The 18,945-nt window shown below is 44.2% G+C and overlaps 2 protein-coding genes across 4 annotated transcripts in view; one reads left to right on the top strand and one right to left on the bottom strand.

Moving 5' to 3' along the window:
• Positions 1-2,078: 2,078 nt before the first annotated feature.
• Positions 2,079-13,268, bottom strand: Rnf19al1 (ring finger protein 19A, RBR E3 ubiquitin protein ligase like 1). Its single transcript, XM_039080605.2, has 5 exons — positions 13,230-13,268; positions 10,611-12,021; positions 9,938-10,026; positions 4,592-4,756; positions 2,079-2,366 (listed from the first exon to the last, which is right to left on the bottom strand). Exons 1-2 carry the CDS (start codon positions 13,266-13,268, stop codon positions 11,065-11,067), a joined length of 996 nt encoding a protein of 331 aa, XP_038936533.1. The 3' UTR covers positions 2,079-2,366; positions 4,592-4,756; positions 9,938-10,026; positions 10,611-11,064.
• Positions 10,947-18,945, top strand: part of Rnf19a (ring finger protein 19A, RBR E3 ubiquitin protein ligase) — a 39,621-nt gene continuing 31,622 nt past the window's right edge. The window contains exon 1 of one of the 3 annotated variants that reach the window (XM_063263833.1): positions 10,947-11,080. The gene's annotated coding sequence lies outside the window, so the exon portion shown is untranslated. Of the gene's footprint in view, positions 11,081-11,288; positions 11,444-18,945 lie in introns of those variants that run through there. The other 2 variants (NM_001130560.1, XM_063263834.1) reach the window with 2 other exon arrangements.

Below are 18,945 nucleotides of genomic sequence, written 5' to 3'. Positions count from 1 at the left end.
TTGCTATGGTTTGGATAAATGTCCCCCACGGGGCTCCCCAGGTTAACAGCTTGGTCCCAAAATGGTGTTGTTGGAAACTGGTGCAATCTCTTTGAGGAGGAGCTTGTTGGGGGGTCCTGAGATCATGGTGGGCACACCCCCTGAAGGAGGTTGTGGCATTTTGGCCCCTTCCTATCTTTCTTCCTGGTCATGAGGTGAGCAGTTAAGCTCTACCACATGCTCCCTTCAGAATGGGCCTGCCTTGCTACAGGTCCAAAGCAATAAGATCAACTAGTTAGAGGTGAGAACCTCCCATACTGTGAGCCAAAATAAACCTTTTCTCTTTATAAGTTGATTATTTCTGGCATTTTGTTAGAGTAACAGAAAGCTAGCAAGCAAGGCATGGCTTGGATATGTTGTGCTCTCTTTTGTAATGAATACTGCCTAACACAGTGAATACAGCATTGCTGATTCTCAGTTAGGACTGTTGTGTCGTGTGAGTTTTAAAGACTTAGATATGAGGAAGAAGCTCCAAACAGCTACAGTAGGGATTGTGTTCTGGAGGGGTTGCTTATCTGAGGTTACATGCTGGCCCTATAAAGAGAATTAACTCTCCACTTTCCTAAGGCTTAGAAGGCAATCGGATGGGAACAGTGAGGACTAGAAGAGGGGAATGACAAGGAATGAGGCAGAGTATGTAAGGAGGTGAGAGAGTCTCGGCCACGGGTGGGTGGGTTAGGGTGGAGGTCAAGCAGCAACCATAAAACTACAATCTCTCTAAGGGCTTTGTGCTAGTGTAGTGAAAAGCTTTGTGGTGTCTAGGCCAGTTCCCCAACTCAAGGTTTTATTATGTGAATATTCAAACATGACTATGTCCAGTTTGTACCCTGATCTTTTAAAATTAACTAGAAAGGGAAGAGAGAAGGAAGAAATGAATTAAGGAAATGTTTAAAATCTATCAAATAATTAAATCTATTAAACTTGAGTTATTCAGATTTCTGTATGTATATAATATATATGTGCATGAACATGTATCACAAATACATACTCTGTCCATGCATGTCCATAGAGATTTTCTGCAGTACTGGGGTCACCATCTAGTTGAGTTGGGTTATATGTGTTTTCTATGCTATGGATGAGGGATGCATTATGGGATCTGCATCATGGAGTGAGATCTGGTCAACACAGGCTGACTGTGAGCTCTCGGGGCGTGAGCAGGTTTGGAACCCAAGCTGGAGGTTTGCTGCTGTCAAGGACCAGATCCCTGGATGCTGAAACAATCCAGGCAGGATCCAAGGTCATGGGACTGGTCAGGTCAAACAGAGGGACAAATTAGCAGGCTCCGAACAGAAAGATCTATAATCACACATCTTCATCTCTTTGAAGGATCTTAAAGCTGGCCCTCTGCTAAGACCTTTCAGCCTCATAATTTCTGTGACTTCAGTACAAATGTGGTCTCCTTTTATGATTTTCGATTAAAGATGAATCCTTTGAACTAATTCCTACCGTGTCTTCTTACAAGGCTCTGTTCGTTTGCTTTATTCTATCCTCCCCCAGAAAATTCATAGATCTATATATTTCAACTTCATGGGTCACAAACTCTTGCCTGTGCAAAATCCATCTGAAGACACTCCTAATTAGAAGATAATAACTCACTGTCCGGTTGGGGGAGAGGTAGGAATAGACATCAGGAATTAGAATCTGGATTAGGGGAAGAGAGAATAAAAGGGCCTGTACTCTCTTCTGGGTTACCTTCTCAAAGGGAATCCATTGTTTACATCGAATAAAAACAAAGATTGCACACTTGTTCTCCTTCTGGGTCTATAACCAGTGGATAACTACGGTGGAGACAGAAGAAACTTCTCTGTGAGCAAGCAACCACTCCAGCCATCCCAGTACTGGAATTTAGGTGGTGGGTCCATATACTTGAAAGTAGATGGTACTAGCACAGTTTCTGATCCCAGGATGCTTGCTCTGGAATTACCCCTCCTGTACTCAACACTGAACACAGGAAAGAGTTCAAAGAACCAACAGGACACACGATCTAGATTGAGCCAGCCCCCTCCTCTGACAGGAAGCAACTACATTACATTTGCAACTTTTGTGGGGAGGGTTTTTATTTGAACAAAGCTGTGGAAACATTGCAGTTCTGGGTTTCAGTTTTTCTTCCTGTCCTTGGGATGTATTGTACAAAATGTTGCCTTTTCATCACAGGATATTAAAGTCCTAGGAACAATTTAAAATTGTCTTGAGATCTCTGGCCCTGCAACGGCAGCTATTTCTCTCCCTGACTTAGCTATCCAACTATTTGAAAAGCGTGTTTTCTTTGATCGCTTTTAGGAATGCTGGTTGGCACAGTCAATTTTCCTCCAAACTTGTGATGTTTTCTGAAAATTCCAAAATATGAATTTTGATAACTCAACAAAGGGTGCTAAATCCCCCCACCCCGACTTCTAGCACCAAATCTCTATCAGCCAATGTATTCAAGGTCTTACATGCCACCTCTTTTTATACCCCTTAGATTTTCAATTAGCCCTTTGGACCTTTGACCACATTTACCAGGAAATAACTATTAAATATGCCTTCCTCTAACACATTTTTAAATGGGATTCCCCTGGCAAAAGTAGATGGGATTTTGAAAATTGGAACCATACTAGAAATAGAATTGTGTTTTGGAATTGTGAGTGAGTCCCCTGGCTGGCTTACACACAGCTAAAGTAAAGCTCTAGGGAACAGACCCTATTGGGTGCGGAGGGGAAGGGGGTGGGAGTGGGGGTTGAGGTGGGTGTGGGTGGGAGGGTGAGGGTGTGGGTGGGGGTTGAGGTGGGAGCACTGTAAAGCTCCTCTTGAGATTCAGCAGGCGTTTTGTACTTAGCTGCCTTCTTCTACTGCCTTCTCCTTCATCAAATACCTTTTATTTCCCTACTGTTTCGGTGTTGAGATTCTCATAAAGATAATACGAGATTCAGAAGAAAAAAAGACGGCACTTCTGAAAAGACATTATGGGGAGGAATAGAGTTTTCTTTCTTCTATAAAAACTTTCCTGGGGCTGGGGATTTAGCTCAGTGGTAGAGCGCTTACCTAGGAAGCGCAAGGCCCTGGGTTCAGTCCCCAGCTCCGAAAAAAAGAACCAAAAAAAAAAAAAAAAAAAAAAAAACTTTCCATGACACGTCATCTTCAAATGAAAACCACTTGGTCTAATAACCACGCATTTTAAAATAACAGCTGTGAGCGGCAACAGACTCTGGGCTGTTCCTATGTACCAGGCATCATGCTAAAGGCTTAGTGTTCATGTTTATTACTTCACCTAGACCTCACAGAGACCTGATGAAAAGGCAGCTTATCATTGTCATAAAGATGGAGGAATGTGCCTACAGGACCATACTGTAAGGTCATCCATCTGCCCTCCATATTAACAAGTCACCCCTTTGGCTGGAAAGGTTCTGAGAATCTGACAGCACATGAGTCTCTTTGTTTGTTTTGAGACATGTCTCATTATAGAGCCCTAGCTGGCCTGGAACTCCTACGTAGATCAGGTTGGCCTCAAGCTTATGGAGATCTGACTGCTTATGCCTTCCAAATGGTGGGATTAAAGTGTGTGCCACTCCCCCTGGCTGCAATAAACTTCTTTACTCAGCTTTGCACTAGCTGCACAGCACAGGGTACCAGCCCTCAGGCCTCCATGGCATCATCAGGAGCAGCAAGAAAAGTCTCCCAGGCTGTTACAGGTCACGTGCTTCTAGCAAAAACATCTGCTCACAGGTCATCGCTGGGTGTGGACTGCAGATTCCCATATCTGAGTTCTCCATCCATGCCCTTTCTTCTCTTTTCTCTCCAACAGCACAGGACTATGCTTGACCACTTTGAATGCTGGGTAATTAGGCTATGCAATCCAGTATGCGCGCTCTTATCATACACGTTGAATCAGGCTTCTGAGTCATACCTAAAAAGTTCCAGTCTGAAATCCAGCCTAACTCCAAGCTTGTTTGTTTTTGTTCAGAATGTTTCCACTCTTTAGATAGGACTGTAGATGAATGCTAACGCCAACATTGGAGCGCTGTTCATTTGTTAAGATTATATTTCATAAGTGGGGACAGTATGTTTTCTATGCATTGGCTATAATCCCTTTTGGTCTTTATACAATTAACAATTAGGACTGTTTTGCTGGTATATAGACACAAAATAAGATAGCCCCTTTGTTTAAAAATGATAGAAGATGAATTACAGATGCAAATAATGCGATCAGAATAATCTGAAGCTGGGGAAGAAATGGGAACAGAGGACTCAGCCACAGTGTGTTAGACACTAAAGACTCTGTTGTCAGATATACACACATGGACTGGGAGGGAACCATGCATACAGACCTAAGCTTTCTCTAAATCAAGGGACAGATTGTCACTTCCACAATTAGAGACCCACAAGAGGAAAACAAATAATTATAAACAAGGGGAACAATTATGCCAGGTGTTCAAAGCAAAGAAAAAATATTTTTAGGCATTGTAAGATAGGGGAAATATAGCAACAGATTCCATTATGATTTCTTACCAATGCTTCATGAGGACCCAAACTCACATACCATAGTAGAAAACAAACAAACAAACAAACAACCCACCTCTCCCAACCCAAAGTGAGTTCTTTAAGGGCGGATGAGAGGAAGGAGCCACAGCAGGAGACTGGGAGCTGGAGAGGGAGGGGAGAGTGTGGTCTAGGGGCTAAGGGACTGTCAGCCTGGAAGTGACTCATTACCAGGATTCTGAGATGTGCCTAATCCAGGACTCTGTGAAAATAAAAGAAGATATTGTTAGCAATCAAGCCTCTGCCACAGGCAACATGTCTGCTGAGCAAGCTGGAACACTTACTTGGTCACCTCAGTCACTGCTGGTCACACCTCAGCATGCTACTCTCACAGATGCTGGTATGGATTTAATGAGCCAAACACATCCTGTCCAGCACAGGGTGAGTCTCACCTGCCCCACTTAGACTTGACTCTGGGAGTCTCTGGCCCAGGTTACCAACACTGGGTGCCCGTTGTGGAAAAATATTTGAAATAAATCTCTAATCCTCACTAGCTGACATGGTTAGGCCACATGGCATCTGTGGGGTATTTTCACCTCAGTCAGCAAAGTGTCTCACCTGCTAAGCTCCATCCCATCTCACATTGCTGTGGGCTACTCTCTGAGCCTGGCAGCCATCTCTCCATCCATCTAGTTCCCAAGGCGGGTCGCCGCCATGCCAGTTTCATACAGAGACCGCCTATCTTGAGGCTCTCTTCCTGGAGACTGTTCACATTCCCAGCAACCGTCCCTCGGTCCCAGCGGCAGCTACCCTTTGGAAGCTCTCTGCTGAGGGCTGTGTTCTGTATATATTCCCAGCATCGGCCCCCTAATGGTTATAATATCAACTCCCAACAACCCGGTAAAATCAAAACTCTAGATACTTATAATTTAACAATCAGATTTATAATAGTAAATTTAAACACCACAAATGTCTACACAATAAACTCAGAGCCGATTGATAATGATATAAACCTCTCACCTAAATATGATAAAATCGACCTATAAAAACTCATCTTTTAAAAAATATTCATAACTACCTGTGGCCATTTAAGGCCACACAGACCTGGATCGTCCTTCCCTGCCTCCATCTTGGTTCTTCCCTTTCTCCTCTCCTCTCCTGCCTGACAAAAACTTTGTCCCCGCCTTACTTTTTACTGTCCAATTACAGGCCTCGTCTTAACTTGTGCCAGCCCTCACCTGTATGTAGACATCAACCTACAGGTGTGCTGGCCTACAATCAGGAAAGGCAATTAAGAAAGACGGGTAAGACATTGGGAACAGTGGCCTGAAGGTCGTCTCCACGAGAGGTTAGAGAGGGTCAGAACAATGGGTAGGTGGGCCCTCCATGACCCCTCAGCATTCTGTGACAAGACCCAAGGAGAAATCTAGTATAAGAAGACTTCTTGAAATAGTGCATTGCCATAATGAAGCTCTTCGGCTGTGGTTCGCAAACATGTGGTATGACTTATCCAGCGTGCTTGTTAAATACTCGCTAGATCCCAAGGCTCCAGCCTCATCAATAATGACTCCATTATTCTGAGATAGACTCAGGAATGCATTTTAATAAGCACCCCCCAGGTGATGCTGGAAATAACTCTAAGCTCCGCTTTGGGAAATGGTACCCTAAAAATTGTTTATGAGGTCCTACCCCACGTCCCCAGCCTCAAAGGGGCCCTTCGATGAAGGTGGGGCTTGAGGGGACAGGGGATGGAATAAACTGAGCAGCTCAGCCTTCAGCCATCTGAAGGACTTGCTAAGGGACCTGTTCTCTATTTGGAAGAGCAAAGGCCTCTCCTTGCACGTTCCTCATAGGATCCTGACCAGAGACCAGCCCAAGCAGGGCCACTTTCACACTCCTCTTTGGAGTATCCCTACCCCAGTGAATTTCCCTACCTTAGGAACCATAGGTAATGTTTCTAATGGTGAACTGGGAGCCAAGTCTGCTACTTTATTACTCATTCAGTCCTGATAACAACCCAGTAGGTAGATATTTCTGTCCCCATGTTCTAGATGGCCACATTAAACAGGGCCACTGGGATGTACATTCTTGAGTCACTGGCAGTGTGGCCTGTATCCATGGCATCTCTCCAGTAAGTTAGGCTACAACTTTCACAGGCTCACATTGGTCTTGGCACTGTGGTTGGTTCACAGAAATTTCCCAACTTTCCCAGGGACCCACAGCTAGACTGGAAATTTTGCAACTTCACAGATAAGAACTTTATACAAGGGAACTGTATAAGAAGAAACTTCTAGACACTGATGGAAAGACAGCTGAGCCAGTCTGGAAATCAGCTAGACACACAGTGAGAGCAGGAAGACATTGCTCAGGTGTGCTGGCTAAGAGTCTCCTATGTCTTTCTGGAAAGCAAAGGCCAAAGACAACCCCTTCATGGTTTGTTAATGACAATGAGGCTGGAGATGTGGCTCAGTTGGTAAAGTGTTTATACAGAATGTAAAAGGTCCCGAGTTTAGACCCTAGCCCCACAGAAGACTGTGTAGTACATGCCTATATTCCCACACTGAGGAGGCAGAGTCAGAAGTTCGAGGTCACCCTCAGTTAAAACAAAGCATCTTGGCCTCTAGTGACTTCAGACAGAATTAAGGCTTCTACAATGTTCTTTGTGTCATACATTTGGCCATTGTGTTAACGCAGCCCCTTTAATTAGCTCATTAATCTGTTTGTGAGGTGGGGGGCTTGCTTCATAGCCCAGGCTGGCCGCTTCACCTTCAGCCTTCCCACTCCAGGGATTGCAGCTGCCACCACATCAGGTTACAATGATTTTTCTTTTTTTCTGTTTTGTTTTGACTAGAGATAGGCCCTCTCTGTAGACCAGGCTGGTCTCAAACTCATGGAGATCCACCTGCCTTGGCCACCAGAGTACTAGGATTAAAGGTGTGTGCTCCCATGCCTGGCTAAAGTGAGGATTTCTCAGCCAAGCTTATAATGGCCTGAGAGAGGGGAGAGACATCGGTGTTTCTCTGGGGGTCCTGTGTTCACAGCTAGGCTTCTTTGCGTCCTCCCCCCCACCCCCCCACCCCCTGAGCTGAGAACCGAAACCCAGGGCCTCGTGCTTGCTAGGCAAGCGCTCTACCACTGAGCTAAGTCCCCAACCCCTGCTTCCTTCTGTCAGGCATCAAAATTTAGTGGGAAAGACCAAAAAAATAATAATGTAGTGCTTTTTAGGGCTTCTGTGTAACCAGATAGGCTTGGCTTATGCAGCAGGACCAGTACAGACTAGTAAAAGGAGCCAGGCAGAGGAGAGGGGACAGGTTTATAGTCACAGATACACCTACAGAGTTAGGTGACACCTACAAAGAGAATGGCAGAAGGAAGGCCAGGGAAGTATGAGGAGAAGGGAGACAAGAGGGAGTATTTGTGGTACTATCAAGAATAATTAGCTGAGGAAATTCTCACCCAGATTGTGGTCTGGTGGAGGGGCTGGGGACAGGTGTGTGGCAGAAGGGTGGAGCTCTGGAGCAGACAGCCTAGATGGTCTAATTTCAGCTCTGCTGCTACCAGCTATGTAACTGAGCAATTCACATCATGTCTCAGCCTCTCATTTGTCAATTAGTTGTTAACACTTATCTTTGGGGCCCTGTGATAATTAAAGGGTTAATGTTAACAGGACAGAGCAGGGCATGTCACTTAGTATGCACCCAATAGGGAGGAGTTGTTACTTAACCCCCACTCTTCTCTCTCCCAATCCCCACTTTTATTGCATTCCATGTAGGCCTTAGCAATTATACCCCAAGACAAATATGCAAACCATCCTTTCTGTTCCCACAGTCTCAACCTGGCTAGAACTATGCCTTCTTTATTAGATCCCTTCGGCGGCCTCTCAGTCTTCCTCTGCCATGGTCTGACCCACAGTAGCCAGAATGATAGGTTTCTAACGTAGCACAGATGCTATATATGTTTATAAAATCTATTGGTATTTACCAATCACTTAGCACCCCTTACCACATCCTTGCAGGTATTCAGTAATCTGGCTCCGAGCTACCCATCTGTCCACCGTAACCTTGTGCTGATTCTCTTTGGTTGACCCTGTATCTGCCTTGAACTTGGCAAGCTTTTCTGGTCATCAAACATCCTCATGTTCAAATATCAGAAGAGTTAGCATTCGTTTGAGAGAACAAAATAAAATATTGGGCTTCGTGCTTTTTATTCTGCTACTTTGTGCCTTGGGTGTTTCCCTATTGCTATGGTGACAAAACACTGTGACCAATGCAATTTGTAAAGAAAGTAGTTTTTTTTTTTTTTTCCCTCCTCGTTTCTCTTGAGGATTTAAGGTTTTCGGAGGGTTAGAGTCTATGATGGTAGAGCACAGGAGTGGCACAGCTGAGTGTTCACCTCTGGAGCTGAGAGGAGAGAGAGAGAGCGAGAGCGAGAGCGAGAGCGAGAGCGAGAGCGAGAGCGAGAGCGAGAGCGAGAGAGAGAGAGAGAGAGAGAGAGAGAGCACTCGAGATGGTGGAAGGCTCTGATCACCTTTCAATGTAGTAGACACCAATATTTCTTGGAAAACACAGGTACCTGCGGGCACACAGTCTCTTCAGAGGACTTGCGCGCCAACACCAATATTTCTTGAGCCAATGTTGAACAAATTACTACGGGTAAACCAGGAAGAGTGCAGCAAAAATCTACCCGGGACCAAACAGCTTCTTTGCATTAATCCAAGGAGAAATGGTGAGTATGTAGCAGTGGTTGCTGGTCTTGAATGTAGGAGTTTAAAAGATATATGGCAGCGTAGGCATCTCAGTTTTTCCAAGTGCTCTTTGGGGGAGGCAGCCAAACTTGGAGTATTGCCCTAAAGGTAAAGGCACCCAGCACAGAGAACAGAGCAATCTTTAGAGGACATAGCAAGTGGGCCTCAGTGGCAGTCACCGAAGGCAGAAGTCTGGGGAGAACCCTGGACTGCGAGCTCGGCCCTGGCTGAGTGAGAGAGGTTTGTTTTAGATAAAGCCCCGTCTATGTCAGACTTGAGCTATATGTTTGTCTTGGGATTTCTGATGCTGCCAGGAACACTATGGCCAAAAAGCAACTTGGGGAGGAAAGGGTTTATCTGGCTTACACTCCATATCACTGCTCATCACTGAAGGAAGTTAGGACAGGAACTCAAATGGGGCAGAAACCTGGTGGCAGGAGCTGATGCAGAGGCTGTGGAGGGTGCTGCTAACTGGTTTACTCCTCATAGCTTGCTGAGCCTGCTTTCTTATAGACCCCCCAACCACCAGCCCAGTGATAGAACCATTCCCAATGGGCTGTCTCTCCATCAATCACTAGTTAAGAGAATGCCCTACAGGCTTGCCTACAGCCCAGTCTTATGGTGGTATTTTCTTAATTGAGGATCCCTTCTCTCATATGACTTTAGTTTCACATGTTAAAACTATCCAGCACAAGGTACCTCCATAGATTTAAGTGGGGATGTCCTTCAGGTATATCTCTTCCTCAGAAGATGCATATTGGACTAGTAACAGCAGACCCTTCCAATCTCTAGGAAGACAGAAAAAAATTAATTTCCCAGAATTATGACAACTAGACAGAGTCCAGGACCGTTGTTATTCTCCAAAATTCTTTACTCAAAACCCCTTACCAGCAGCCATTAACCCATCTATACTGCAAAGTTATTCTTGCACTATCCATAGGCTTAAAGTGTCCTGTAGATTATCGGGTACTGACAGCCGTTGGGTAGCATTTAAAGGTATGCACATAATGGCTCTCAACTTCCAATAAATGAAAATCCTATCCACAATTACTCCCTTTAAGATGTGTGGTCAGAGACACTTAGTACTAAACCACCTACCCTGTTTCTAATTGGGAAATTTACTGGGTTACCAAAGAGGCCAAGTGGGGTTTGAAAAGATATGGCTCCTTGGCTAGTTTCTAGTTTAGACACACTAAAATAAGGATCGAGTGATATATTTAGCTTAAGAAACAGATGGTGGATGGACATTTTGGCACCCATCACATTCATTTCTCAGTGTTCTAAGGAAATGATCTAAGTCTTCAAGAGAAATAAACTAGGAGAGGATGTGATTCGGAAAGGAAAAGAATCTGTTTATTCAACTAGTCTATACCAAGTCTTGTGTAGGTGAAAAGTTCAAAGGGTGTCCGACTGGATCAAAAGCTGGAAGAGAATGGAGCACACGGGCAAAGTAACTGACTATATCAGACATTGACAAGGGCGGAGATATTTCTTTGGGGACCGAGAGTCTGAGAGTAGCAGAACCCGGCCTCCACACTTTGGCTCTGCTCTCAGGAGGGCGCCACTCAAGCAGGTGAACAGTGAGAAACAAAGAGGTGAAAACAGGCTGCGAAAAGCCGAGACAGGGTCCTCGATTCCAGGACGCGCTCCATCTGGGGCGCGGCTCCCGCCGTCCCCTTTGGTTACCTCACGGAGACCGGGTCGGGGTTACAAGAAGGGTGTCTCCCGCCCAACGGCCCGGCGCACTCAGAGTGAGTCGCAGCCCGCGGGAGGGACGGCGGCGAGAGCGCGCAGCGCGAGGGGAACGTGCCCAAGCCAAGGAACTACTACCGCGTCCCAGAGGTAACCGCGGCCGGCCGAGGAGGTGGGGACGGGGCGGGGCGTGACGCCAAGACGCAAGGCGCGCTGGGCGGGGCCACGCCGGGTGGGGCAGGAGGGGGTGGAGGGGGCGGGGCTTGAGGGCGAGGGCGGGGGAGAATGGCAGTTGCTGTGTTGGTTCCCGGCTGCGACCGTCCGGCTGGAGTCACTGAGGGGAGTTCGGGAAAGCGGCCGCCCGCAACCGTTCCACCGGCAGCTCTCTCCCTAGCTGAGAAGGTTCCGCGGCGGTGCTGAAGAGCCGTCCTCCGTTCTTCCTCCGCGTTTTGCCTCCGCGGGATGGGCCTGCTCACCGGCCGCCCTGCGCCGCCGCCGCCCTGAGGAGCTGAGGTACGGCGGGCGCCGGAGCCGCAGGGGCCGGGCGGCTCCCCTACGGATGGGGATTCGAGGCGCCGCTCAGGCCTCTTACTTGGGCTGGGACAACGGCGCGGCCGTCTCCGGGGTGTGGATCGGGACGTGGGGGGCCGGGCCTGCGGCTCCGACCGCGTTGTGGCTGTCCGCGGCGCTGCCCCGAGCGTTCCGGGGAAGCGGAGCGGACTAGACCGGAGGGCGGCCGCCGTAGGGAGGCGGCGGGGGCGGAGCGCATTCCTGACGGGTGAAATCGGCTCTAACGGGACTCTTTCTGGGCCTCGCCGCACACTGGGCGCCGCGGACTTCGCCCCCGATGCCTGCCGCCTGGGGCCCGGGAGGGCGGCGGGGAGATGACCGCCTCCTTTGCGATCGGAGATCGCGCACACGCTCTGGCACCGGCGGGGAAAGCCGTGTGGCCTGGGGATGAACGAGTGAACGGGGGTCTTCCGGGACTCCACCTCCGGGGTGTTCCCTGCCCTCACCCGGAGTGAGGCCACCACTTTGAATTGCCAGTTTTCCCTTCGATCTGGGATTCCACTCTGCTGTTGCTCTCTTCTCTTTTTCCATTTCCATTAATGGGAAGAAGTGGTTTAGGGTTCATTAATCCTGAGACAAGGGCAGCTTAAAAGAGGGAAGAGGATGGTGAAGCCTATGTATGGGAGAAAGAAAGGTTTAATTTTTGTTCGTTGGCGCCCTTGGAGATAGAAATACACGACGGTGCTTTACTTTGTGTAGGGTTTACTGTTGAGAATGTCGCAGAATGTTGGTAATGTTAGAAAGGACGGCCTTTAAATGCCGCTGCAATTTTCAAACCTAGTGGTTGGCTAGAAAGGCAAACGGGAGGCATGAAAGCTGTCCTTCCCTTGTTTGGTGCCTTCAAAATATTTTGATCTTCCTCATTCTACTTTGGTATGTGTGTACCTGTCAGTCTAGTCTTTGATTATTTCTTATTTTAACCTGGATTTCTTGACCCTTTTCATTGTATGTAGTGTGACGATATACTTGTCTTTTTTTCCCTTTCCGGTTTTGCTGTAAACCGGTCTCTGTGCACATCCTACTGCTTCTGTTTGTAATTCTAGTCATTTCCATATTTGCCTGCTTAAGCTTATTTAACACGGAAATGTCTGTATTGAATCAAAATGTAAATAATTAGAAAATGGCGATGTCCTTACTTTCAAATGTTCTTTACTTGGTACATACAATTTTATGGACAAAAATTTGGTATTAAGTCTTGAGACTTACAAACCAAATTATGCAAAACAAAAGCAAGCCTTTAAAAAAAAATACTGTATACAGTGTAACCTTAAATTTCATGTGACCATGGAAAATTTTAATGTCATTGGAAGGTGTCTTTCTGAGGAAGAATGCATATGGCAGCTAACCTGAGTGTACTTTTTCTAATATTTTATCGATTCTCATTCTAGAACCCCATAGGGTTAATTTTTTTTAAATTGCAGGATTATTTTAGAAGTTGAAACAAGCCTGTGCCTTACTGAAATAGCTGCATGAGGCGTCTCGTCTTGGAGATGCCTCAGTCGAACATTAAAATTATAAAGAATTGTTCATTATACTGTTGCCTAGCAAATGTTAGAATTTAATTTTGAATATTTGTGGCAATGTGTTGAATTTTCTGTACCTTTTTTAATCTGGCAAAATGATAGTACCATATTATTTTCTATTTAAGTGTTTTTAACGATACTTAAGCACCAGGTAGAAAGTAAATGGTCTTGACTTGCCATGTTTGAACACTGCGTCCAAACAGTACTTTTGCTGTTGTTGTGAGTATAATGTACTCAGGAGTCATTGCCGTGCCCCCGCCCCCACCACTTTTTTTTTTTTTTTTTGGTTCTTTTTTTTCGGAGCTGGGGACCGAACCCAGGGCCTTGCCCTTCCTAGGTAAGCGCTCTACCACTGAGCTAAATCCTCAGCCCCCTTTTTTTTTTTTTTTTTTTTTTTTGGAGAAAGGGTTTCACCATGTAACTTGGTTGGTTGGTCTTGATCTTGCTATGTATACAACGCTGGCTTTGAACTCACTAGGTTCTTGCCCCTGATAGTATTAAAGGCCTATTCCCCTTTGCTAGGCTTGGAGACACCACTGTACTTTAATGGGATGTAGATGTGTGCATAATTTTAGGCAGGTGTTTGTGTGGGTGTATATGAGGCTAGTCCTGAGGATAGGGCCTTACATAAGCTAGGCAAGTATCCTACTACCTCCGCCCTCTTTGCTTGAGACAAGCTTTAAGCTTTTTACCTTTATTTTTTCTTCTTTTTTGTCTTTTGAAAAGGATCTTGTATATTTGTATGACAAGCCTTGGGTTTTCCTAAACTCTTAGATATAGCTCAGAAATCATTTAGTTTTTAGTCAGCCCATACCACCTCATAAACATATTCTCTAATCACTTGCCTCCCATCTCTTTGTTAGTATCTGCTTGTAATGTAGTTAGTTACTCTAGGATCCAGGTGGGAACATTGTTAGAAGCTAACTGAGCAATTTAGTTAGACCCCATGGCAAGCAGCAACAGTAACACCAATCATCAGTCATCACCATCATCTGGAGGGCACTGAAGGTTGAGAAATGGAGAAGACAAAATAATTGTGATCACTTGTAAACGTCCCGAGTCGAGTGCTTGGCTTGGAGTAAGCTTGTGATAAATTTGGGTACCTTTATGTCATAGTTACTCATTTATATCTTCCATACTCAGAAAACAGAAAATTTTAGAGGATTGTTCCTTGTCTTCCAGATGGTACTGTAGGTGACAGTTGTCAAATGCAGGCCAGTTCTTAATGACTAAGCTTACACTCTTTTATTGATTTTTATAGTTGAGGTTTAGCTAAAAAACAAAACAAAACAAAAGTCCTTGGGCATCCTGGGCTAACAGCCAAAGTTGAATTTCTAAAGTAATATTTGATTGCATAGAACATTGATTCCATTTGTCTGGCTAGTTCTTCAGAACAAATAGCCAGTCTTAAAAGGCTCATGCTCATATAGGGAGCACTCTGGCTAAGAGACTGCTTGACTCCTATCTGGCAAATATTAATTAGATTAGTTATGAATAACTGAATTTTCTTTACCTAGGCAGTTCTCCCCCTCCAACTAGGAATAATTTTCCTTTCTTTTTAAGTCACTGTGCCAATTCTTTGTTAAATGATGGAAGGTGCATAACGTTGAAACATAAGTGAGCGCACCTGTGCAGCTAAAGAGTGAAGGAGAATATTCATTGCCTAGCACATCTGTATTTCAGATGGTGGCAGACTTCAACCAAAAAGGCATTGAAATAATTTTAGGTGTTTAAGACTTGGAAACTTCATTGTTTCTATAGAGTTGTCATATGTCATACTTGATATATGAGAGTGGGGAAAACACATTTTAAATATGAGTGCCTTTAAAATACATATTACTATATTGCTTTCATTGTAATATCTGAAGAATTTTTTTTTGTGTGTTTTCATGTGTGTGGTTATTTTTGCCTGTATGTAAGTCTGTGTAGGACGTGTGCAGTTTCTGTGGAGTCCAGAAGGGGGCGTCAGATGTTCTTAGAACTGGAGTTACAGTAGTTATTAATTAGCCCTGTTGATTTGTTTTAGAAGATTTATTTAGAAGGGTTTTGTTGTCTGAAGGTTTCAGTAGGAGAGAATTAGTGAGCTGTTTTAGCTTAAAAGATAAGTTTGTGCATTGACTTTTGAAGCATAGTTTGGGACAGAAACTACTTTTGTTTAAGCCCAAAAGAAACTTTAGACCTGTGTCTTTACAAAGCCGAAGTTGTCTCTTGATATTCCACCCCTCTCCAGTGTCCCCTAAGAGTGAAGTAGCTCTTGTGTTGTGAGTAGCTAGCATGTTGCCACTTGGACTTCTAAAATTGAATCATAAGGAAGGAGCAAGTTAGTTAGGGAGGACCAAGAAGCCAGGGCAGGTTATTAGAAAACTGGTAATGGTGGCAGGGGGCAGAGGTAACTATATCTCCGAGCTCTAGGCCAGCGTAGTCTCCATACAGAGTTCAGGCCAGTCGAGCTACGTAATGAGATCCTTTCTCTAAAACAAAACCAAAAAAGCAAAAACAAAGCATTCTGGATAAGTATTCTGTACTAAAACTTACTGTATCACAAGGCAAGTTGTCATTACTCTGGAATTACAGACTTACATTTGATAATTTCTAAATGAAACCTTATCATTTGTAATTATTATATTACTATATTACTACATTGCAAGTTTTATATTACTATTTTTATGCATGGCCACACATGAGAATGTATAGTAGGTAATGTAAGCTCTGTGGTGGCACGGTTCTTCTCTTTCTTCATGCAAAGATCTTAGCACTTAGAGCACTTAGAATAATCTTGGTGTGGTGCACAGTGAAGTAATTTTAGTATTGAATATGTATTTGCCAAGTGAATAAAATATCTACCGTGTGAGACGTGCTCTCGGGTGCTTTTCTCTCTCCATTCTCTTCTGCCCTTCTCTTTTCTCTCCTCTCTCATTGCACATAGCCCAGGCGGGCATGTCCTGATCCTTCTCCTTCTCTTAAGTTATGGGATTATAAACTCTGATTATGTGGTGCTGGGGTTCAGACTCTGGGCCTTGTGCATGCTAGGAAAGCACTCTACCAGCTGAGCCACATTCTCAGCACAAGGCAGCTATTTATGGAATATACTGGGAGCCACAATTGTGAGTTAAGATTTTCCAGTTGAAGAAATAAAGTGAAACTAATTTTTGTAATAAATTTTATTTAGTCCACGCCCTATGTCACTCCAGTATGATTAACAGGCTGCTTTCATCCTCTCACCCCACAGTGGAGTGCGGCTCTAAGAGCATTTTGTATGGCATGTTCCTTCGTGCAGAGATTTCTTTGTCTTTTTATTGTCACCTTGGTAGGTTTCTTTTTAAAAAAACAAAAACAAAAAACCTTTTGAAGCCATATACAGAGTTGGCACTGCTGTAGCAGGATTTTGAGTTGGATTGAAAGGTACCAGGCCTCTCTGTTCTGCTTTATTCTGTGCCTCTTTCCTTTTCCCCGCCTGTAGCCTGTCAGATGGAGAGTGTACAGCCCTTTATGACAGTGAATCAGTGTAAACTAATTAGGCATGTGCAGCACTGGCTACTAAGACAGGGCTCTGCAGAGGAGCTCTTTCATTGATAGCACCTTGTCCTACTATGCCTAGCTTGGTAAAGAACAGAAGAAATCCCAGCAAGATCATTGGAAATGAAGTGTCCTGCTACCACCTCTAAGGCCTGCTCCCCCATCTGTTGGAATCCATTAAAACAAGGTCCAGGGTACCACAAAATCCAGAGGTAGATGTCCTTTTAAGGTGAAAACAGAAAATTATAGAAGACATGGGAGGAGGCGGTGACCAGGAGACTTCGATTGGAGTGATACAACCAAACCCAGAGCTAGAGGGGGGACAGACCAGAATCTCCTCAAGAGTATAGGAGGGAACACAGCCCCACCTCTGATCTCAGAATTTAGAAAGTAAATACCTGTTGCTTTAAACACCACTAGTGTGTGGTGATTTGACATCGCTCACTAATATATAATCAAATATATAATCAAAAATCTTCAATAACCCAAAGGTTTGTGCTTATTGTCCCTTTCTGTCATGTACTATGATTATAAGGTACTAGATAGTTACATCCTAATCCTTTTTTAGACCCGTTGGGAAGTGTGTTAATACCCTCCAGCCTCAACAGGAAATAGATTATATCTTATATGTTCTGTTACTTTTGCACCTGTCATTTCTTCCCTCTTTTCCCAGTTTGTTCCCTTTTTGCTCTTCATTTTTAAGGTGTCCTTCATACTTGGCGGGGGGGAGGGGGGCGCGCGATGAATCAACTGGATGAATCAACTGATAAAGATAAGCTAACAGGCTCTGCCTCTTTAAAGTGTCATTACTAAGAGATTTTCCTGTCACTTTTCCTGTACCTTAATGTTGGAATGCCACATGCCTAATTTCCCACCTTTCTCTATTTACTGCCTTGGTGATTTCCACCCATGGTTATGATTTGACACATCACCCTAATAATACTCCCAAGTTCCATTTCTAGGCTTGCCTTAACCCTCACTTCCAGCTCTAGAAGGCATATTTCCACCAAAATAGTTGTTGTGAAGTGGTTCCACAGTTTTAGACCTTTTTAACTATCCCCTACCTTAGTGGCTGCTTTTCAGATATTCTTTAGGTTAATGCCCCTTAGGAGTCAATAGTTAAGTATCTACTTTCTCCCTATTAATATGTAAAAGAGACTGGAATTCGCTAGCCAGAATGTTTTTAATCATTCCCCCCCAACTGAATGAATATTACCTTTTTTTTTTTTTTTTTTTTTTTTTTTGGTTCTTTTTTTCGGAGCTGGGGACCGAACCCAGGGCCTTGCGCTTCCTAGGTAAGCACTCTACCACTGAGCTAAATCCCCAGCCCCATGAATATTACCTTTTATAGCAGTATACTGTTTTCTAATTCATCAGTAATGACTATTATTTATAATGGATATGATTAAAATTACATTCTGCTCTACTTTCTAGGAAAGAACTGGGCTTATATAGGTAAATGTAGTAGGTGAAGTTGTTCAAGACCTACCTTTTTTGGGAGGCTTTGGCATGTGGGGGTAACTTAAGCTGATTTTGTAGTTTCTGTTTCTGGGAATCATAGAAAGTATCTTAGGTGTAGAAGGTATGTATATGGCCTTGGAAAATTGTACTTCTCAAATTTGGAGTGGATTTTTTAAAAGTGGATGCTTGTCTATGCTAATGATTTGTCCCCTTTCTCCCATATTTATAAGTAATGTTGTGAAGGTATTTGTTCTAGTTTTAATAATAGATCACTAGAGATAGGCCTGTCTTAGCTATATAAATGTAAGAAGACTGAAAACATATATTTACTTTCAAGAAATTTATGTATTTAAACAATGTAGTCCAAATTTCCAAATGACTGGCTATACTGGTGAGAAAAGCCATTTCAGACTGGAGAGATGACTCTGGGGTCAGGGGTGCTTGCTGTTCTTCTAAAGGATCTGAATTTGGAACCCAGCACTCACATCAGACTGTTCACAGCTGACTGGAACTCTAGGTCCAGGGGATTTAACATCCTTTTAGGGACTCTACGGGCACTCACTAAAATGTTGCATATTTACGTACACACATACAGGATGGAAATTACAGCAGATAGAAGGTAGCAAAATAAAAAGGTGATAAAATTGAAGGTAGAATAATAAAAGCTTGCCAAGTTAATGAATGGGGGTGGGGGCTACACAAATGAACATAGCTATTGGCCACTTTGAGGCCAGCCTGTTCTATCTAGCTAGGACTACACAGTGAGACCTTAATCCTCTCCCTCCCCCAAAATTCATTAAATTATGTTTGTTTAATTATAAGTAGGTGCTGTGCCATTGCTCATAAGTAGACGTTCTCTCCTTCTACTATGTAGGTTCCAGGGATTAAGCTGAGTGTGTCAGCCTTGGTGGCAAGTACCTTGCTCACTTAGCTATCACCAGTCTG

Source organism: Rattus norvegicus, chromosome 7, assembly GCF_036323735.1.
Source record: "Rattus norvegicus strain BN/NHsdMcwi chromosome 7, GRCr8, whole genome shotgun sequence".
In the NCBI taxonomy this organism is placed as follows: Eukaryota; Metazoa; Chordata; class Mammalia; order Rodentia; family Muridae; genus Rattus; species Rattus norvegicus.
This window is presented reverse-complemented; position numbering and strand designations above follow the sequence as displayed.

Excerpts from the sequence above, each read along its gene's own strand:
- Rnf19al1 (XM_039080605.2), bottom strand. The coding sequence starts at position 13,268 with ATGACTCCTGAGTACATTATACTCACAACAACAGCAAAA. Across the intron at positions 12,022-13,229 it reads TACTCACAACAACAGCAAAA|AGAAGAGAGCAACAGCAGAG; the intron begins GTACTGTTTGGA and ends AAATGGAAAAAG.